General features: G+C 40.8%; 2 protein-coding genes across 8 annotated transcripts in view; one reads left to right on the plus strand and one right to left on the minus strand.

Moving 5' to 3' along the window:
• Positions 1-4971, plus strand: part of BPTF (bromodomain PHD finger transcription factor) — an 82541-nt gene extending 77570 nt beyond the window's left edge. For all 7 annotated transcript variants that reach the window (XM_039326825.1, XM_039326828.1, XM_039326829.1 and 4 more), the window contains 2 exons: positions 214-400; positions 2914-4971. In XM_039326825.1, coding sequence (XP_039182759.1) covers positions 214-400; positions 2914-2950 — 224 coding nt within the window. In that variant the 3' untranslated portion in view covers positions 2951-4971. The remainder of the gene's footprint in view (positions 1-213; positions 401-2913) is intronic.
• Positions 4972-10735: 5764 nt separating this feature from the next.
• Positions 10736-21264, minus strand: CUNH17orf58 (chromosome unknown C17orf58 homolog). Its single transcript, XM_039326791.1, has 6 exons — positions 21048-21264; positions 18941-19081; positions 16285-16920; positions 13584-13664; positions 12835-13026; positions 10736-11325 (listed from the first exon to the last, which is right to left on the minus strand). Exons 1-6 carry the CDS (start codon positions 21124-21126, stop codon positions 11135-11137), a joined length of 1320 nt encoding a protein of 439 aa, XP_039182725.1. The 5' UTR covers positions 21127-21264; the 3' UTR covers positions 10736-11134.
• Between the last annotated feature and the right edge of the window lie 1158 nt (positions 21265-22422).

Raw genomic sequence — 22422 nt, forward strand, 5'->3', positions numbered from 1 at the left:
GCCTTGCCTTTGATCTGATCATTTTCAACGAGGAGCTCTTCTTGCTGCCTGCTCAGTGGTTTCACATAATGCCCCAAATACATGAATTCTGCGCACGTGACTGGCGTTCTAGTCAAATGTACGTTCCTTTTCTGACATATTTCTGCGGCTTTGGACTGTTAATGCTGCCAGTGATTGAGCTTTGTTTCTGAATAACCTTTGTTTATTTTGAAGATCTTTCTACCATGGAGGAAAGAATACTGAAGCGTTACTATAAAAAGGTGACGGAATTTGTGGCCGACATGACCAAAATATTTGACAATTGTCGTTACTACAATCCAAGTGACTCTCCTTTTTATCAGTGTGCAGAAGTTCTTGAGTCATTCTTTGTACAGAAACTAAAAGGATTCAAAGCAAGCAGGTAAGTGGCTTTTTCCTCTAATGCACTTTTTTATCGGTATGAAATACACTTGGCCACTAGAACTTTGCTTTTCTATTTTTTGCAGTACGCCTAATTCTCTCCATATACTAGAGTGAGGCAAATGACTACTAATTAGTCTAATTAAAATACAATTTTGTGAAATATCAAGATCTTTTTGTTTAAATAATAAACTGCGTAAAATATAATAAAAAAAATAAAGCATATGGAATGAACCTGAGTTTTGAAATAGTCAGCATCTAAATGTGTTTAATGCCTTAGTCCCCAAAGATTTCTAGCGCAGTGGTTCTCAACCTGGGGGTCGGGACCCCATTTGGGGTCGAACGACCATTTCACGGGGGTCGCCAAACAAGGCTGTCCGCCATTTTTTCCCCCTTTTCTTTGGCCACGCCCCTGGCACCCGGTGATGTATAAGTGGTTGGGGGTCACCACAACATGGGGAACTGTATTATGGGGTCGCGGCATTAGAAAGGTTGAGAACCATTGTTCTAGCGGATCTGAGGAATGCTGCCCTAAGCTTGTTAATTCAATCATACTCATGCCCCAGTAAAAGAATTGCAGTCTAAATTAGAAATGAGGCAGAACTACATTTAACGATTGGTATACTTATTTTGTTTTAAATCCATTCATGTTGGACTTGGGTTTGGCTACTCTAAAGAAAAGAAGAAACAGAGGCGACATGATATTCCAGTGTTTGAGGGGCTGCCATCAAGAAGAGGGGGTCAAACTATTCTCCAAAGCACCAGGGGGCAGGAGCAGAAACAATGGTTGGAAACTGACCAAAGAGAGAAGCAACCTGGAATTAAGGAGAAAGTTCCTAACAGTGAGGACAATTAACCAGTGGAACAGCTTGCCTTCAGAAATCGTGGGCGTTCCATCACTGGAGGTTTTTAAGAAGAGACTAGACCAGGGGTTCTCAACCTTGGCAACTTTAAGACTTGTGGACTTCAACTCCCAGAATTCCTCAGCCAGCAAAGCTGGCTGAGGAATTCTGGGAATTGAAGTCCACAAGTCTTAAGGTTGCCAAGGTTGAGAACCCCTGGACTAGACAATCACCTGTCTAAAATGGTATAGGTTCTCTTGCTTGAGCAGGGGGCTGAACTGGAAGACTTCCAAGGTCCCTTCCAGCTCTATTCTATTCTATTGATGATAAACCTAAGTATCTGTTTAAATATTTCTCACTATAATCAATGGAATTCAAATATTGGGTTTGGACTTAATCCTGTCCTTCGATTCTTCTGAGTGATCAAATTGTAGACCAGGGGTGGGCAATTAATTCTCCCAAGGAGTCACATGAGAAATTGGGGCTGTTGTGGAGGGCTGAACCAATAGGGCTGTGAAGGTGCATAGGCCCCGCACATACATACAGAAATTGGAAGAAAAGAATTAGTCAACTTCCCCCCCCCCCAAAAAAAAGCAATGTGGTTGTATTGCGTGCCTGCATACACTTATTTACATTTGATTTCTAATTTCCAATTGATCTCACACGGGCGTACAGGGACAGCCAAAGGACCAGATGTGGCCTACAGGCCGTAAAATGCCCAGATCCATTTGAGACACATTCCTAGCGAAGGAAGGTCTGTTTCAATGACATTTATATGTCTCTTCTCCCACACAGTGGTTATATGGGATTGGAGGCAGAGTTGTTTTGTTTAAAGATTGGGAACATCTGCTAACAAAGCAGCACCCCACTCCCCCCCCCCAAGTGTTACTCTAACATCTGACCATGCTTCTTACATTTCCTCTGTGGAAATAAACGATTCCAGTGAGAACCAAAGAGAAGGAATCATACGAGGAGAAGGTTGCAGTTGAGCTGACAGTAGATTATCATTTATTCCTTTCTCATCTAATGAAATTTGCTTTCTATCAACATTACATTGTTTGGCTGCAACTTCCCCTACATTATGGCCCCTGCATTCTTCGTTTACAGATAACTGGTAACTGTAGTTGAACTTCTAAGGAGACTCAGAATGGAATGACTATAACCTGTCATAGCTTACCTTTTCTAAAAAAAAAAAGTTACTGTATTAATGCAGAAGCAGTCACTTAATAACAGCCATAGTAGAAGATGGTCTGTCATTTGAATATTGCATCAAAACAAAGTCCAATAATAGCAATAAAGCCAAGGTGTTGCCAATTATTTCTTTAAAGCAAACTTTTCTGAAAAAGAACGATTGATTACTATAAATGCTCTCCCACCAACAATAAACATTATCCTCTTCCCCAAACAAAGGTACTTGTGTGCCTGCTCTTTATCTGTGCATCCCTCGGAACATTACGGGAAGTTTTCAGATGTTAGAGCTGCATATCGTGCGTGTTTAGATCTGCCTATGTGAAGGTGGAAAACATCTTACTTTGTTAACTGTTGTTGGTTTACAAAAGTTGGAAAAAGGAGCAGCAAATTGTGTGCATTTCCCCCCACCAAGTAGTGGGGGATTTGGGTGGCTGCTTAGATGAAGGTTTTGCTTACTTGTTCCCATTTCTGCATCCTACAGGTCTCATAACAACAAACTGCAGTCGACAGCTTCTTAAAGTTCTATGTGTTATTGTACCACAAACCGCAAGAATCTGGTTGCCTGAGTTTTTTAAATTGGGGAGCCAGAGGTTTTTAGTCAGGGTGTCCTGACAAGTCTTGATGTAAACTGTGTTTTTATCAGTAACATCAGATTTATATTCTTGGCTAATTTTGTCCAAAGGACGAAAGAATGAAAATCGGCAGCATCGTTTTCTTGTCAAGATCGAATTGTGCTATTGTGGCAAAAACAGGGAAATATTTTGCTGAAGGACAGGAAAGAAAACAAGCAACAGAAAACAGGATAACCGTAAAATGGGGTCACGTTCTAACTCCATGGAAATGCCACATCTGTTCTTCAGTGAAGAAGCTGGTTTATAAATTCCACACAGAGAACTTTAGACTGTATTTATTTATTGTTGCAAAAGGACGCTTTTTTATTGCTGCCCTCATTTGTCAGCTGATTATCCCCCCCCCCTTATAAATCCAGCCCTGGTTGTATGTTACCCATTCTGTATCTTACCATGATTCCTGTAGGTAAAAGTACAAGATGACCTCTAGATGTCTTTTCTTTCTATGAAAGGAGCTGCTATGTACACATGTGCACAAACCAACTGGGAATCAATATTGAGTTTATTGTTCACGGTAGAGGAAACCAATTAAGCTTGCATTAAAGTTGGGCGAAGTGGTCATGGACTACAGACTTTGTTGCCTTGAATATAACAGTAGAATATCATTTACTCTGCAACGGACTGATCTGAGTAAAATCTATTTGAAGGTATCTTGTTTGTAAACATTTGTCAGATTCTAACTTTTTTTTCTTTTTGTATTAAAAAAAAAATTCAAAACATGGATGTATATGAAACAAATAAATGGAGATCATTGTTCTCTCCACATATAGGTGTCGTTTGAATGTTCACTAACATGTTTGTGAGGTTTGTTCTTAATGTGTAAGATCCTCAGAGTACAGAAGGGAAATGTGGGAAAGGGAAAGAGGGACACAGTGGCCCCCAAAGTGTGATTCTATTTGTTTTTAATCAATTATAATAAAATTCTTCTTCAGCAGCAGTTGGTTTCTGACTATTATACCTATTTTAACTAGATTTTGCACTAATTCAGAATTTTTGCCCTTCAATGATCTGGAATTTATCTGATTATGGATAAGCTTCCCTTGGGTTTAACCTCACCCTGCTATGCAAAAATCTTTTCTGTTAACTTTATTAGACATTGCTGTCGTGTTCACACTTTTCTTATATAAGTACAGGCTCAGGTGTACAGATAATATAAGGTTAATTTTCTCTAAGAAAGCTTCTGCTTTTGTACATAGATGCTGTCATTTAATCCATATGAATTTGAAAGGAAGTTAATGTTCATTGTGAGACCATCCATTTATGTTTCTTAGACAGTAGGAAGAAGAGTATTTGTGTGTTAGGGTATATTGTCTTAGGACTTTTTTTCAAAGAGATGCTACATATTGTATGCATTATGTTTATAAAAGAAGGACTTTTCCAAATTTAATCCTACAAATACTGTCTCTTCATCCCATTTCTTTATTACTCATACTTATGGCTGACCTTGAAAAACCATGATGAGAACTTTCCTACTTGCAGGCAATAGATCATTGTTTTTAACAGATTGTGACAAACTGAAAAGTAACTCTTTTTGTACATAATAGGACATTTCACCTTAGACAAATAAAATAATGTTGGACCTCAGATTTGGTGGAGTTCCTAATGAAACATCATTTGTTTAGAATAAAATATGTAGCGCTTGGCATTGCCATACTGTGCAGAAATTCTTTGAAGTTTTTCATACTAATTATGAATGAGGAAAATGCTACTTTCATACACTTTTTACCAAGCCTCATCATTTTTCCTACTGCTTTGTAATATATGAAGACAATTCTTAGCTGTACCAACTATGGTAATTTTTAGTTTTTTGAAAAACTTTATTTATGAGCCAGTGTAATGTGTGTACATTTTAAATACCACTTCTGTAAAAGGAATAAAGAAATTATACTTTACTCAGTTTTTAAATGAAACAATGTGCAGAATACTTTTTTTCCTGATCACTTCATGCCTCGTTAAAAATCACTCACTGGGTATCAAGTGTCACAAACCAAATGAGCTCAATTTTTATTCGCAGTTCCTCAGTCAAATGGAAATATTTGGTGTTAACAGCTATACATTTCCAAATACTCATTAAAATGAGACGTTAAGTTGGAATTGTTACTGCCTTGAACAGCTGCAAAATGTTTGTACCACTATTGGCAAAATGCTCAGTTTAATAAGGTAAGAAAGTTGTCTGAATTTCTGTTCTCTGAATGCTTGAACTGGACATATGATTAACCCTTTCTAATTTTTGATTAAATTAAAACCATTAAATTGCAAATCATTTTATCCAGTGAATTATTTAATTTAATGTGTGGCATACTTTTAAATGCTTTATGTCACTATAATTTTCTCTCAGAAACACACAAACACAAATGCACATACTACATTTGTTGAAATAAATGTTTTCCAATGTTTTACTAATGATTGCTCATTTTAACAGAAAATATTTTCTGAGTTTCTAGAATCCTTTTGTATAGGTAGTGTATGCAATTTATTTGCTTTCATTTTCTTCTATTTAAATCAGGGATGGATTCTTTCACACAACGTCTAAAATGGCAATCCTGGCGTATTACATCTTTTAAAGTATCATTGGCCTACAAATCTGCTTTTGGAAATCACCAGCTTGGGTAACAAGCTTAATTCCTGGTTTACATATTTAGCTGGCTACACTAGCAAAAGAAGCCAAGGCAAGAAGTAAACTCTTTGGACTGGAAGATTGTACAAATTACTGTACTCCTATTGGCAAAGGTGTGTGAAGCAAACTACCTTGGAGAGGTTTAGTGACCTAGATCAGAGGTCCCCAACCTTTTGGGCACCAGGGACTGGTTCCATGGAGAGAGATTTTTCCACGGACCAGAGGGTGCGTGGTTTTGTGTGCTGCCTGCATTTCGCAGATAGGGCTTTGCTTGTTTGTGCAGACTGGTTGCTGGCATGCCATAGCCCAGTACCACTCACGGAGCGGGGGTTGGGGACCCCTGACCTAGATGATCCATTTTCTGGATTGAGGTCTGAACATGGAACAGAATTGGCCTCCGCTGCTCTTAGGCAACTCTTGTTATGCTTGCTGGAATGTGGCTTTTGATAACCACTAAGTCAGGATCTTCATGAAATGGCTAGAAATTGGGAGTGTTTTTATGCAGTAGCTTAGTATGGGGGAATTATAAACCAGCAGTTCAGAGATTGCGTTGAGGTACATCCATTGCTGTTTTTTACAAAGTTTTTAATGACTTTTAAGGGAGTGGCCCCAACCTTTACGGCCTGGTGGGTGAGAAGAGAACCGGCCTGCCACTTGTTCAAGTTGAGCGCATGTGTGCACCAGCCTGCCACTCACACAAGTAGAGCTGTGTACGCACACGAGCTGGCCAGTTGCTTGCACGGCCAGGTTCCAAATAAGCCACAGCCTGGTAGTGGTCCAGGAGTTGGGGACCCCTGTTTTAAGGGATGGAGGAAAGTGTTACCGATATGTTGATGACAACCAAGTCATATTTTTTGGATGTTGAAATCAGGAGAGCATTGGGGAAGTCTAAACTGATGCTTAATTGCAGAGATGGACGAGATGAGAGTCAGTTGAAGCCAAGCCCCGATTTAAGATGCATGCCAAGTGGGTGAATGGCCTATGAATTAAATTGCCTGCTCTGATTAGGATTGTACTCAAAGGAACAGGTCTGCGCTTACCCAGTAACCTCTGTAACTAGGGGCTATATTAGCTGCATCCACTCCCAAAGAACAGCATTGCGTTGATAACTAGTGATGGGGAATTGTAGCAGATGCTATGTGGGGCTGTCTTTGGAGTTGGTCTGGAAATTGCAACTTGTCCAGAATTCAACTAGGCTGCTGACTCATATGCACACACATTATCTGTCTAAAAGATTTGTACTGCTGGTGGACACCAAAGCCAGATTCAAGGTGCTGGTTCTACCAAACCCCAAAACCACTCAAGACAGGTTACCCAAAACAAGAAACTTCAATAATTTTAAAACGTACAATCCCCAGAAGTCCTGTTATCCAAGCTGTGGCTTGCAGATTCCTGTTTGGTCCGGCATAGGTACAGATTGAGGGGGCGTGCTGGCTCAGCGGTTAAAGATGCTGAGCTTGTCAGCTGGAAAGCTGAAAGCCAGGGGGTTGAAGACCAAGTACCACTCAATGGGGTGAGCTCCCATTACTTGCCCCAGGTCCTGCCAATCTAGCAGTTTGAAAGCATGCAAATGCAAGTAGATAAATAGTTACCACTTTCGTGAGGAGGTATTATTCCATGAGCCTTGGTGTATAGTCATGCTGGCCACATGACTATGGAAGTGTCTTTGGACAATGCTGGCTCATTTGGCTAGGAAATGGAGATGAGCACCACCCACTAGAGTGGGACACAGCTGGACAGGGAAACCTTTACCAACGTACACACCTGTCTTGCAGCAGAATGACATGCATACCATTTGAAATGCAAATCTAATTTGGTATTTTAAGCATCTTTTAAAATCTATATTGGTTTTCCATAGTGTTTGTTTTTTTATATACTATTTTTGTTTGTCCGGTATAGTGTCTACCTAGCCATTTGCAGGGACTGCTGGTGAAAAAAAATATGCAAAGCTGCACACAAAGTGAACTAGTTTTAGCTAGGTTTTTAAAGCTGAAACCGAAAACTATTTCCAAATTCTTAAATACTCAGAAGAGATCCGACCAGGATTAATACACAAATGCTGTAGACTTCAATGCCATGAAACATGGAATTACATTGCCAAAGAAAATAATAGCTGTTGTTATATACAAAATCTTCATTTCCTTTTAGAAACATTTAACAGGGCTCAAAAGGTAGAGAAAACAAAGAAAAGTGGCTCATTTATACCACAGTGTAAAAGACTTGAGGCAGCTTTTTTGATTTCTGATGCCTTAAAAGTATGAAGAACAGTACCATATTATATTAAAGACTCCATCGCTCATAACTTGAGAAATAGAACAGCATTTCCCTAGACCTAAAAGAATTCCTTGCTAAGCTGTAACTTTTCTTCTCAGATAGAAAGGTTGCTTTTGCCAATCTTTTATTAACAGACTTAAGTCCCAATCTGTGATTCTGGAACAGTGAGAAATTATCTACCTCTTCAGCTCAATGCTAAACAGATTTTTTTCAGACATAAATCATGTAAAATTCATTGAGAGTTAGGACTGCGTGTAAGGAAGCCACTGTCAGCCTCAAGCATATACATAACTTGCAGTAGGAGAATAATATTGATAAATTGCAGAGAGTTCTTCTCACTTGGTAAACTAGAGTTGATATATGCTTGGGTTGCAGCAAGGCTTAAACAAATTTCCTTTTCGGTTGTGAGAGATTAGAAGCTTCCACAAGTAGTTGCCTGTATTTGTATAGGTGTTTTAAGTATGTAACAGGAAACTGATTGCTCCATTTGAATTAGATCATGTTTGTGAAGTGCTTTTAGAACATTCTTAAGCATTCCAGTACATAAACGTTACTAATTGTTTTAGAGCCTCTGAGCTGAGAGCCCTAATTTCTATGGATTCTGACTTCCTTTTTGCTAGAAATTCAGCATCATATGGATGGCATGGCAGAGACTTTGGGAAAAAGAAAATTAGACTCTGTGCCTTAGTTATCTATGGAACATATTCATGAATCCATGGGAAAGCCTTGTTGTTGTTAGTTGCGAAATTGTGCCCCACCCATCGCGACCCCATCGCGATTCCTCTTTGGTACTGTCCATGGGGTTTTCATGGCAAAGATACTGGAGTGGGTTGCCATTTCCTTCTCCAGTGGATCACATTTTGTCAGAACTCTCTGCTATGACCTGTCTGTCTTGGGTGGCCCTGCACAGCATAGCTCACAGCTTCATTGAATTATGCAAGCCCCTTCGCCATGACAAGGCAGTAATCCAGGAAGGAGGGGGAAATCCTTACAGTTGTGTAATAAACACACTATGTTTCATTACATTAAAGAGAGGCGATTTTAATTCTGGACAAGAAGAAAGTGACATGCAAGTGAAACCTGTGAATCAAAGCTTTCATGTGATTGACATTTGATAGTTTTTGAAAATTCATACACTGGTGGTTAGCGAAATTTAATAGAGGTACCCATATTGTTACACTATAGCTATGCTATTTGCAAAACTGGTGCTGTACATTTCCTCCTCCAAAAAAAAAGCTTGTAGTGGAAGACTCTAGCACAGGATAGGCAACCTTGGCTCTTTTATGACTCGTGGACTTCAACTCCCAGAATTCTGGGATTTGAAGTCCACGAGTCATAAAAGAGCCAAGGTTGCCTACCCCTGCTCTAACATCACACAGACACATACCTAGATAAGGAAATGAATGCAAAGATAAATTGGATACAAGCTATTTCCCCTCTTCCTCCCACTTACAGGCTGCAGCCAGGAAATCTTATGTTGTGATAATAAAGTGCTTTCATTGAAGACATCTTGGAAAAGTTTCAGCACTGACATAAGACCACATGGCCTAAATATTTCTTGCTTCTGTTAGAAATATATGGACCTGTTTGAAATCCTGATATCCAAAGTGAAGAGGCATTTATTAAGGTTTTTGCTTGTACTGTTTTAAAAGCTCTTAAATGATTCCAGTCACAGTTGGCTGGTAAAAATGTTATAATGATAGAGAATGCTAACGATTGTACTTTCTGATTATTAAACCGAGTACTTTCATGCTAAATTATTCCAGTCCAAAATTCAGTTGGTCATTGTCATTGTTGTCTGCATTTTTCCATCACATTAATGTTTCTTCTTCCTAAATTTTACAATTTCTGATACAATATTGTAATTATTTCAAGAAGCATTAACACTTTTTATTACATCACTGACATATTCCTGTCATATAACTTTTACATTTGAATTCACATCATTTATACCAATATCTCTCAAAATATTTGAATGCTTTATTTCTACATTAGCTATAGCATTTATGAACCCATTAATAAAACTGGCTAACCATTTGATAACACTTTACATATTTGGTTTACATCACTTCTTCCTATTTTTTAACAGCTTTTTGTGAAAACTACATTTAAACTTTAAAAATGAATGCAGAACTACAAATAATCCTTGGCTTAGTGGCCATTTGAACTTACAATGCACCCATAAAAAGGGACTTGCAACCAGGTTTCAAAGTTCCAACATCAGCTCTCCCCTCGCAATCACATGACTGTGTTTTGTGTGCTCAGCAACTGGCCCACATTTGCAGCTATACAGAGTGCCCTATCATGTAACCGTGATTTATGAGAGTTTTGTCAGAAATCGGCATTTACTTCTGGTTTCCAGCAAAAAAAGTCCCAAAGTAGACAGTGGGATTGCTTAACAACTGTGGTATTTGCTTAATAACTGCTCCCCCCCCCAAAAAAAGGTAAAACTGAGTTGTCACATGATGACTCATGACTGTCATGCCGTACAACTAATTCCTAAGGTCAATTACAGTCATAAGGTGAGAACCACCTGTACTGATATTGGAACAGAATTATTAGCTAGGAGCTAATGATCATGATGTATATAGAAGATAATTCCTAAAGCAGTGCTTCTCAACCTTTTTAATGCCGCGACCCCCAACCGGTCATAAGTCGAGGACTACTCAACTGGTGCAGCACTGTTTGCAGAATGGGACTTTTGGCGGGCTCAGCAGGGTAGAGACAGCCTGGACAATTCCTATTGGCTTTTGAAAGCCAATAGAATAAAAGGAAGTAGCACAGCTAAGGAAAAGGGGGAAAAAAATGGCGGACTGCGTTGTTTGGCGACCCCCATGAAATGGTCGTTCAACCCCAAATGGGGTCCCAACCCACAGGTTGAGAACCACTGCCCTAAAGGAACCTGGAAAAGCATTTGATGGGTAACTGATTGACTTCAATCTGACCACATAGATCAGTTTATAGAGATTAATTACAGGGAGTAAATATCATGCCTTGATAATTGGGTGAAAATATTAAGAGGTTGCAGCAGGCTCCAGTTCCTTGTCTTAACAGCAAAAGCAAGAGATTTTTCAGACCAAAAGTGCTATCGGCCTCTAGCAAAACCAGAGAACACTTTTTCTCCAACTGTTACTCTGAAAACTGCTTTCAGATCCAGAGAAATTTATGGCAGAGTTGCCTTCTCAGCCACACTTGGAGTGAGCTGCCCCTTGAACTTTTTGATCTCGCCTTCTGTTGAACCTCTTCATGTAGCTGTTGCCTCTGCAGAGCAGCCCGTCTCCTGGCCTCAGACGACCTCTTACACGCTCTTGTAGAACTGTAGTCAGTTGCCTTCTCCGGTGATACAGGTGACCCATTACAATGTACCTGCCACCTGCAAAATAAGAACAGCTAAATCTCAGAAATGTCTCTGGAACGTGATTATCTCCAAGGGAAATAAGTCACCAGTTCCGATTTAAGGCTCATGCCCATAGGAAGTAACATCCTCCAATCCCTCCCTCGGCAACATTTTTCCCCTTGACAATCCTAACGGTAGGAGTTAAGGTAACCAGCACAACTCTTTATTCTGAACTTCCTGGGGCCATATTATAAAACTGGGCTGCATAATCTGCATAATCACTGAAGACAATGGGACATTTCCATAAGGAACTTCATCTCCATACTAAGCCTGTCATTTCCCATTAATTACACAGCTTGTTTGTGTACTCTGAATGCAGCAGATTTCATTGGATGAAGAAGAGTTGGCTATCTTGATTGTAGTTCTTTTTGGACAGTTTCTGGAAAGATTTGTCATACTTCCCTGCCACTGAGTCTAGTCTGGTTTGGATACATTTGTGAGAGTCCCTTCCCCTTACTTGCTACCAGTTAAAGACGTTAAGGCTTACAGTAGAAGAGAAAGAGAAGAGAAAGAGCTGTCTATTTGTTGTTTTATGATCCAGATGTATGAATAACAAGTATTTTTTCCCTTCAACCTCCATCCTCTTTTCCTTTTGTGTTGTCTCTTAAATTGCAAGCCTATAAGAAAAGAAGGAGTTGTCTGTTTACTGACCATTTGCATGTAGACACTGCACACTCTAATGAGTAGATCCTTCCTTCCTTCCTTCCTTCCTTCCTTCCTTCCTTCCTTCCTTCCTTCCTTCCTTCCTTCCTCCCTCCCTCCCTCCCCCCCTTCCTGATGGCCCTGAGCTAGGCTGTGTCAGACCTGGGAAGGTTGTTTGGCTGGGGAGTTTTGGGAGTTGAAGTCTATTTTCAAGTTGTGAAGGCTGAGAAACACAGATTTAGAAAATAAGTGTTTAAGTTCCCAATTCAATATGATTTGAGAGGGATGAGAATTACAGAAAAGGCCTTCCCAGTTGTGGTACTTACACTGTGTGGAATATTATACGTTGCCCTTGGTAATCTGCTTGGCCCCTTGCACTTGACCTTTACAGAGCTTCAAAAGAGACATTGAGAGTTGGGCAGATAGAGAGACAAAGACAAAGAGACGCAGAGATATGATAGATGAGATGGATGGTTAGGTAATGATAGATAGATACAGATAGAGATGATTGAGATAGGTAGGTAGGTAGGTAGGTAGGTAGGTAGGTAGGTAGGTAGGTAGGTAGATAGATAGATAGATAGATAGATAGATAGATAGATAGATAGATAGATAGATAGATAGATAGATAGATAGATAAAGTTTTTAAATAAATTCTTCAGTCTCGGTGATCTGTATTTTAGTTTTTGAATATGAATATACCCGAGACTCATATCTTCAAAACTATTTTATATAGAGGAGAGAAGAGGAGAGAGAGAGAGAAGGAGGGAGGGAGGGAGGGAGGGAGGGAGGGAGAGAGGGAGAGGGAGGAGAGAGAGATTAGGAGAAAAGGCTTGCTTTATTTACCGAGTTGAAAGTCTGGGCAGTGTTTGTTACAATTCAGGGCATCCACAACAAGCATTTGAACTCGAAAGAAGTAGCCATCAGGGTTGAGGAAGAGCCGATTTGTCTTGTAGAGTCCATTGTTGTTCACCAGCATGGTCACCAAATATGTTCCTTTGTATATCATGACAATATCATGAACAATTCCATTCACCACTTTTTATAAAGAAAAGAGTGGAAAATTAAGTGGGATGCAGCCTTTAATTTTACAATGAAGGAAGGCTATTTCTAAAAAGCATTGCAGTATATAAACCACTTTCAGTGTGCATGCAATATTGTTAAAATGCCATTAAGTACTATGCGAATGTGGAAAAGGAAATGTCCTCAGCATTTGGTAAGAGCAGGCTCCAACAGGCAATATCTTTCAAGCACTGTAAAATGTATTTTTGCTTATTCCTAGTTTTTGCATATATATTTTGAGTTGTTCACAATAAAGCTATGCTAGCAATAGTAAGCCTGAAGCATTTCATCCAACTGAAATTAATAGCAGTCTAAAACGGTACACAGTACAGTTAAATTGGATGTTATCTCTATCCCTGATTTGGAAGGGAAGGGAAGAGAAGAAATTCTTCTCTGTGGCCCATTGAAATAATTTATTTGGTAGTTTTATGAAACAATAGCTGAAAATGCTTTGGAAAAGAAATGATATTTACAAGTAACATGAGTACACAGACTGCATAGACTATGCCCACGAGCTAACAGGGCAATCTTACCAAATTCACTGCTACAGTAAGCCTCTGCTTCCTCACGTTCCCTCTTGCAACCAGTCAAGCATACTTCTAGATTGTCAACATCTGTCATAAAATCAAAATGAACAGAAGTGAGTATGGGGCAATGCGGAGAGAGAAGGATCCACCTTAATAACTATAATAATCAAGCAATGGATAAACTGATCTCTGAAGACTCTTAGTTACTTCCAATATGTTTTAGAGATCATCAAGCTTCTAGTATGCAGCAGCTATACCTTAGCTTATTAGAGAACTGCAACTTATAAAAGTAGTCCTTGGTTAATGACCAGTTGCTTAGTGACCAAATTTACAATGGAAACACCCCCACACACACACACACAAGTATTTACAATCTGGTTCTGGAGTTCCCATGGCTGTATGCCCACCCCCATGGTCACATGGCCCCATTTCATGCTCTTGGCAGTTGGCTTGCTTTTAAGGTCTGTTACAATGTTCCATGGTCACATGACTATGATTTACCTTTTCTGATGGTTTATGGCTTTTTTAACCAGTTTCCTGCAGAAAAATGCCCATAAGAATGTATTGAGTAATGGCCGCTACAAAAAAAGGCATAAAATTGGGTCCGATCATTTGGGTGCCTCAACTTAAAACTGTCATGACTTAGAGTGCAAATTGCAAGTTGCATTATGTTTGCAAGTCAAGGACTGTTGTATGCCTCTTGTTTCTGAATCAAAAGTAGAACCCCAAATCCAATATTTTAGGGAAACTCTGATGGGAGATTGACAGATGATTAAGATTTGCAATTGGTTTTCTGCTCAGACCAAACCACTGTGATTGGCACCGTCTCAATATTAATGAGCAAATAAATGCCTACAAATATTCCTCTTGTCCAAATACCATAGTGAGCAAAGCGCTCCCAAAAACCTTCAGGATCTTCACAACTTGGCCTTGCTTTCTATCCTGGGATAGCAGCTCGGTAATTCCTGCCACTATCCCTGTCTTCCATGGGAATGCTTAAAGTGGCACCTTCCCAGCAGGTTCCCTCCTAACATCCGGTATGTAGAGAGAGAGGGTACTCAAACCGTGCTGTTTTTCTAATGATTTAAAAGGGTACAAATGAAATAGTTTTGCTACAGCACTGCTTTCTGTCTGCATAGCACCTGAGTTTGTGACTAGAATTATCCCCTCATCTCCCTTGCCTTCCAGGGGGTGACCCAATCTCCCAGGTGATAAAGAAGGGGGAAAAAAACACATTATTTTTAAAGACTAGAAAAAAAATATAAAAGTAATTTGTTAAGTGTAAAAGTTTAAAATTATAAATATATAAATATGCAGTGGATCTGGAATACAGATAGTCCTCATCTCACAACCACAATTGAGTTCAACATTTCTGTTGTTAAGCGAGACATTTGTTAAGTGAGTTTTGCCCCATTTTACGATATTTCTTGCCATAGTTGTTAAGTAAATCACTGAAGAAATTAAGTCAATTAACCCGGTTGTTAAGTGAATCTGGCTTCCCCATTGACTTTGCTTGTCACAAGATCGCAAAGACTTTGGGACAGAACAACGGTCATAAATATGAACCAGTTGCCAAGCATCTGAATTTTGATCACATGATCCTGGGGATGCTGCAAAGGTCGTAACTGTGAAAAATGGTGATAAGTCACTTTATTCAGTGCTGTTGTAACTTTGAATGGTCAACAACTGAACTGTTGTAAATCGAAGACTATCTGTATGTTGTTGATTGATTACGTGCCATCGAGTCATTGCAGGTTTTTTGCAACCACAGAGGTAGAATGTCCCATCCCCACTGAAACTGAGTCTATATCGATCTTGCCACTGGTTGTCCTCTTCTTCTCTTTCCTTCCATCTTTTCCAGCATCACAGCCTTTTCCAGAGATCTGGAGTACAAAGCTGCCCATTTTGATGACATAAAGTAGCTAACAAAGAGGTTAAATTTAAAAAAAATCTTGACGACCACAAGCTGACATTGAATTGTTACTATTTCCACCGGTTCTGAGTTTTACTGAACTCAATTTCTCAGGGAAAAATTACAATTTCAAGAGACTGAATGCAAGAAAATATTTCCACGCGTAGTCTGATATATAAACTACGGAAGCTTGAGAGCATATACAGATACCTCAGGAATATTGGTCTTAAACGCACAAAGACAAAAGGAATTAAAAGGTAATGCTGCTTCTGCCTAAAACCTGAATCCTGAAGCAAAGTCATCTGCTTCTTTTCCCTTGAGTTCTCCCGGTCTCAGGGAATTAATTCTATCACTTTAGCAGGAGCACTTAGACCAGGGGTTCTCAACCTTGGCAACTTTAAAACTTGTGGACTTTGCTTTGCTGGCTGAGGAATTCTGGGAGTTGAAGTCCACAAGTCTTAAAGTTTCCAAGGTTGAGAACCCCTGAAGTCTTAGACTTATATACTGCTTCATAGTTCTTTCAATCTCTGGGCAGTTTACAATGTCAGCCTATTGCCCCCAGCAATCTGGGTCCTCATTTTAGTGAGCTTGGAAGGATGGAAGGTTTGCCCATTTTGACAAATCAGAAATTGGAATATAAATTAATAACTTATTTTTTTCTGAACTTTTAATGACCTGACCCTAGATATATCTATTTGAAATCCAGCCTTAATGACTTGAGGTGGAACTTCAAAAAGGATATTGGATTAAGATCAGTCTTGCCATTCATGACACTGTAAATTCTACTCTCCTTACCCATCTTAAAGGCGCTGAAGTCTTTCAGTAAGCTTGGAGTATGTCTGTTTGTGAGCCAATAGGGTTTAGTGATATTTCGGAGGAAACCATGGAGTCTGTGGTAAGGGTTTTTCTTCCCAGCCCGGTTGAGATGATCCAAGTCACCAGAGTGTTGACCAACATTTGACCCTGTGTTTTTCAACATAGATGCTTCCGCCAGAAATCTATCTTGGCAGTGGGAATATCCAGGTGGATGGAAGTAAGTAGAGATACTGTTGGCAGATTCCGAGTGGAGCCGATTTCTGCTGATTTGGTTCCTTTGACTCAAGTAAGTGGTAGAGAGTGATACCTCATGACTAAGGGATGGAATCCCTTTGGCATCCTGAACAGACTGCTTTCTTAAGCCTGTCTGATTCTCCACTGATTTTTTCACATTTTTCCTTTTATCCAAGAGTAGCTGGAGTACGTTTAATGCTTTCACTTCCAAAGGATTCCACTCATCTCGAGGTAGGAACTGGTCCTTCGTGTGCTCAGCTCTCTCAATGTAGCTAATGCTGCTACCTCGGAGAGACTTGTTCTGGGAAGGAATGGCACCTCCAGACCCATAAACATCCTTGCTGAAGGTCTTCATGGATTTTCCACCATGAGGCAGTGTCCCTGTGTTCCCAAAAAACAGAGAAGAGAGCAAAAGAGAGAATTTAAAGGATGAGAACAATGAGGGGTCCTTGGTGCTCTCTGAGATGAGATAAGATCTGATGAGAACAATGATCTATCGTAAGTTCTGAAAGCACACCAAAATTATGGGGCCTTCCTCACTGAACTCTTCCTTGAAAAGACGATTTTAGTAAGAAACTTTGGAAATAAAAGCTATGTTTGTGGGAAGTGGGTTGGACAGGGGAGCAATGAGTGCAGGATTTTAAATGTGAGAATTACGTGTCATTTTATTTACTAATTGCAAAACCTTTGGATTGGGATAGGCAATATATTTACACAAAGTAAGTACTTTTGTGCTTCTGAACTATCTGGATGGTCCAGTATTTGTCAGAATTGGCCCTTTCGTAGACTGACTCTCCTTTGTCTTCCTTGCACAGCACACTGAGATAATTGAAATAGCTGTTCTGAGAGGTAACACGCTATTGCAATATCTCAAAAGGGGCTGGGGCTGGCTTGATTTTGTGACAGTACTTCATTTCCAAAACCCAGTCTTAGCCATTAATGTCAGAGTGAAATCTCCGAATCAAATAGCTGCAAAAAGCAATAATCCAGTAGACCAGAGGCCCCCGACCTTTTGGGCACCAGGCACTGGTTCTGTGGAGAAAGGTTTTTCTGTGGACCGGAGGGGGCGTGGTTTCGCATGCTGTCTGCATCCCGCAGATAGGGCTTCACTTGTTTGCATGGCCCAGTTTCTGGCATGCCGTGGCCCAGTGCCGGTCCATAGACTGGGGGTTGGGAACCCCTGCAGTAGACAACATATAGTCTCATCAGCCACCTTGATGATTCCTGTCTGGGAGGACTGAGAGTTATACAACAAATATGGAGGGCAAGATTTGCTTCCCGGTTGAGGAAGATTGCGGATGTAGAGCAAGCACATATCCGGGAGTTGCCCTCCCAGATATGCCAAAAGTTGAAGGTGTATTACGAGGAATGTTCTGGCATTTTTCAGCTAAGACTTCATTTGCACAAAGCTTATTTAAAAGAGGGAGGGGGCAGCCCTGCAGTGGTCATACAGAAGCACGAAGATCTAACATTTTCTTCCTGTTTGTGTTACAAATTAAAAACACAATTTATAAACAAAATTGTTTCTAAAAAAAGAAAACTGGATGTCCAGGGAGCATCCGGGGAGCAGGGTTCACATCATATCCTGGTCTTGTTGTTTAAATGTATCTGACAAACATGATGTTTAATTTTCCCATCCATGGGAAGCTTTGTTGAGGTTTGTTGACAATGTCATTTGCGTTATTTAAGGCCTGTCACCGGCTTTGCATGGGTGATGGATAATTATTTAGACTTAAAGGCAAAAGCAGTTGTTCAATTACTCTCCAAAAAATCCAAGGATCTACCTTGGATCATGTTTATTCAGTTGGCATATTTACGGGTGTGAAATCTAAAGCGAGAATGTTTAAAACTGCACCACTAATGAACTTGGATTTATGGAATATGCAGCAGGATTCTCAGTTTCTAAAACTACCCTCCATAGATTTCTTTTTCCCTATTTAATCTGTAAATAAAATTTAAATTAATGTCTTAAAGTTTGTCCACTTTCACATAGCTATCCTAAGCAAATTAGATAAATTACAAACTTCTTCAACAACATATGGTGTTTTTTTTAAAAAAAATCATTGTTGTAGCAAACTATCTTATTTATTTGCAACAAGCATGGGAAAGAGGGGAATCATGAAAATGTTTGACAAAGCAAAGAATGATTATTATGACTACCAGTTTCATTTTCCACACATCAATTTCTTTAACTAAGTGGGCATTACATCTTCAGTACACTGAAGCTGAGGTTTTCCCAGGCAGAACAAATGGTGGGTGCCTCACTGTAGTCATTCAAACTTTTCTTTCCCACCTGGGATGTCATTTGTCAGTAAATGAAATTCTTGATTCTAAATATATATATATATATATATATATATATATATATATATATATAAGCATATACACAAACAAACCTTACATGGTTGGCTCAGGATTCCCATGGCTGATTCTGATGGTTGATTCAAGTCTACTTCCCAAGTCTCCTGTCTGTTGACTTCATCATTTATTTGTCTCTTTCCCATGACAACAGTTGGTGAGAACAAAGATCGGCTGGTCTCGCCTGTGAAAGCAGAACATTACCATGAAGTGAAGGAAGATTAATGTGAAGATGCGGAGAGCTCAGTGCTGCAGGGAACTTTTCCACCTCAACATGTTCCTTTCTGTTCATCTCTCCATCCCATCAACCTCATTCTGCTTTGATCAACCAAGCCCTTCATTTCTCTTGTGTCTGAGATGATCACCGTCATCATAAAATTTGAAGGGAGAGATGAAAGATTAAGTTTTCATCAAATACTGTTTTATTTATGTTGATGTTACATAAGAGAAGATTCTTATGTAGGCACTATCAGTTGCCCCATTTATAGCATAAGATTTAAGAGTTCATATTTTATATCTGCCAAGTGTGTTGTGGTGTATGAATCAGAAACAATCAGAACAGCATGAGTTTGTCTTACAGGATTAATTGACTTTAATGAAATACACAGCTGAACTGAAAGAAGACAAACAACGTTCTGTAAGATTTAGGAGATAGAAATTGGGAGACACCTGGATTTAAGGTACAATTCAGCTACCAGACATAAACCTTCAGCATAATTTAGATCGCTGGATGGTTGATAGAGAAAAAAATGAGTCTTGTCCTGAAATGGTTGGGAAGAAGCCAGAATAAAGGAGTTCAATAATAAGAGTACCCCCAGATATTTTATGGATAACTAATTATCTACTCATTGCCTAATTCGTTTTAGTTAATTACTTCTGGGCAAGATTACACTGTTTTAGATTAACCAAAATTCCTTAAATCATTGCTTACTTTATTATTAAATAGGGGGGGGTCAGGAATCTGGATGGTTAAAAATCATGTCACAAAATGAATTTAAGTGACTAGCATCTGAGTTCAGGGCATATTTACTCAGAAATAGGCCTACTCAAATTCAATAGAGCTTAATCTGGCATTGGCCAGGACTGCAACTTTCATCAAATGCAGGAGAGATTAACACTACCCTCCGCCCTCTTTCACAACAGAACACCATTTTTTTTTCTAAAGTAACATTAATTTATACAGCAGTAATATTATGTGGAATTTGGTTATTCAGTTTTATTCATGTATCATATTTGAGAACCACCCCCTCCCTTGCATAGGGATGCTTCTGTTTCTTCCTCTCCCTCCCTTTTTACAGCTCAACAACCAAGGGAGGAAATGATTGCTTTTGACAGCAGTTATGATGCCAGACTAGAAACAGGGGAGACAGTGAGTTCTCAGCCTGCCTTAGAAAGGAAAATAGCTGGGTGATCTTGGGCCAGCCATTTTCTCTCAGCCCTAGAAAGGAGGCAATGGCAAACTGCTCCTGAAAAAAACTTGCCAAGAGAACTTCAGAGACGTGTTCAGGCAGTCTCCAAAACAATATATATATATTTGAATTTCCTCTCTCTCTCTCTCTCTCTCCCTCCCTCCCTCCTTCTCCCATTAATTGCACGGAAAATCAATTTCTGTCTTATTTGGCCCCCCTTCCCAATCCAGGTCCCCCTCCTCACCCGAAGGAGCGCCTAACCTCCTCCCACCCGTCTCTTTCTCGTCCCACCTGCCGCCTCTTGCAACCCACCCACCCAGGTTTCCCGAGGATCAGCTCTCCGCAAGCCGAGCGCACCCCGAAAACACGCTCGGTCGGGGACTCCAGAAGAGACGGGGAAGCCCCCCACCGCCTCCGCCCCTTCTCCCCAAGAAAGCTGCGTGGGGCAGGGACGGGAGGCAGCTTTTGGGGAGAGGGTTGAAGCGACGGGGCAGAATCTGCAGGGGGGGGGGAACCGCGTTCGCCGCCAGCCGCTCTCTAGTCCTCGGCAAAGCCGCCTGGCGCGTCCAGAGGGCGGAGGAGCCCCCGACAGTCCTTCTCCGCGCTCTGAGGAGAAGCGCTGCCCCTGCCCGGGGAAGAGGCGGCGGCGCCTCTGAGGAGAAATTTGGCAGCGGGGCGGGAGGGGAGACGGGGGAGGGCTAGCCTTCGCTCGACCTCCCTGTCCCACCTGAGCAGACTTACCTGCCGCCCCGGAGGGGGGGAGCGAGGAGGAGGAGGCGGCCAAGGCGAAGCACAGGAGCCAGACAGCTCCGGGTGTCATTGCAAAGGAGAGGCAGTCAGCCAATCTCTCTCCCACTCTCTTTTTCCCTCTCGCTACCTCTCTATCTCTCTCTCTCTTTTTCTCCCTCTCCCTCTCTTTCTCCCTCAGTTTTCTTTCTCTCTCCCTCTCCAGCTCTTTCTTTCCCTCCGTCCCCCTCTTTCTTCCCCTCACTCTTCTCCTCTCTCCCTCCCCCTTTCCCTTTCTCCTTCTCTTTCTCCCTTTCGCTTTCTCCCTCTTTTCTTTCTCTCCCTCTTTTTCTCCCTCTTCCTCCCCTTTCTCCCCCCCTCTCAGTTTTGGCCCTCTCCGCCCGCTCCCACCGCCCCCATGCTAATGAGAGGCATCCTTGGGGAAAACGGGACTGGTGAGAGCCCAGGAACTAGACCAAATTGGACTGCAAGTCCCGGCCACCCTCGCTGGCACCTTTCAATCCCCTCCCCAAGTTATTTCTTAGCTTTCAGCAGGCCGGAGAGGGATGCTATCCCGATTTCGGTGGCTCCGGTTTAAATGCCTTTTTCTCCCGCAGTCGCACCGCCTAAAAATCAAGCAGGTTGTTCCGACCGGGTGAACGCCGGCCCGCTCGGCGGCAAAACCACTCAGCCTCAGCGCCGCCTTTCTTCCCGAATCTGATGGCACAAACGATACGCGCTTCTTCGAGTGAAACGTCCTATTTTGTGGCGGTCTGCCTTGGGGAAAATGGGTACAAGGGATATGCCCATGATTTTGCTCCAGTTCTCTGCCAATGCTATATGGTATGAAAATATCACTTTCACTACGACTATCTCTACCCCATTATCTTCTAGGAACAGGAAATATTTCCAAAACAAATACAGGCAGTCCTTGACTTACAACTACAACTGAGCCCCAAATTTCTGTTGCTAAGTGAGACATTTGTTAAGTCAGTTTTGCCCCATTTCTTGTCACAGTTGTTCGCTTAATCACTGTACTTGTTAGTCACAAACCTGTTAAGTGAATCTGACTTCCACCTTGACTTTGCATGTCAGAAGGTGGCAAAAAGTGGTTGCATGACTCATGACACTGTCATAAATATGAGTCAGTTGATCCCCTGACAATGGAGATGCTGCAATGGTTCTAAGTGTGAAAAAATGGTCATAAGTCATTTTTTTCAGTGCCATTGTTACTTCAAATGGTGACTAAAATAATAGTTGTAAGTCGAGTACTCATTGTATTTTAGAGGATGATCAGCAATTGCATATTTTTTGCATGCTCAGCATATAAGCCCAGCAGCTATTCATATTATTATTCAACCATCTCCATAAGGTGTCTTTCCAACAACTT

This window comes from Crotalus tigris, unplaced genomic scaffold (assembly GCF_016545835.1).
Source record: "Crotalus tigris isolate CLP2741 ecotype Arizona unplaced genomic scaffold, ASM1654583v1 scf7180000024345.2110221, whole genome shotgun sequence".
In the NCBI taxonomy this organism is placed as follows: Eukaryota; Metazoa; Chordata; class Lepidosauria; order Squamata; family Viperidae; genus Crotalus; species Crotalus tigris.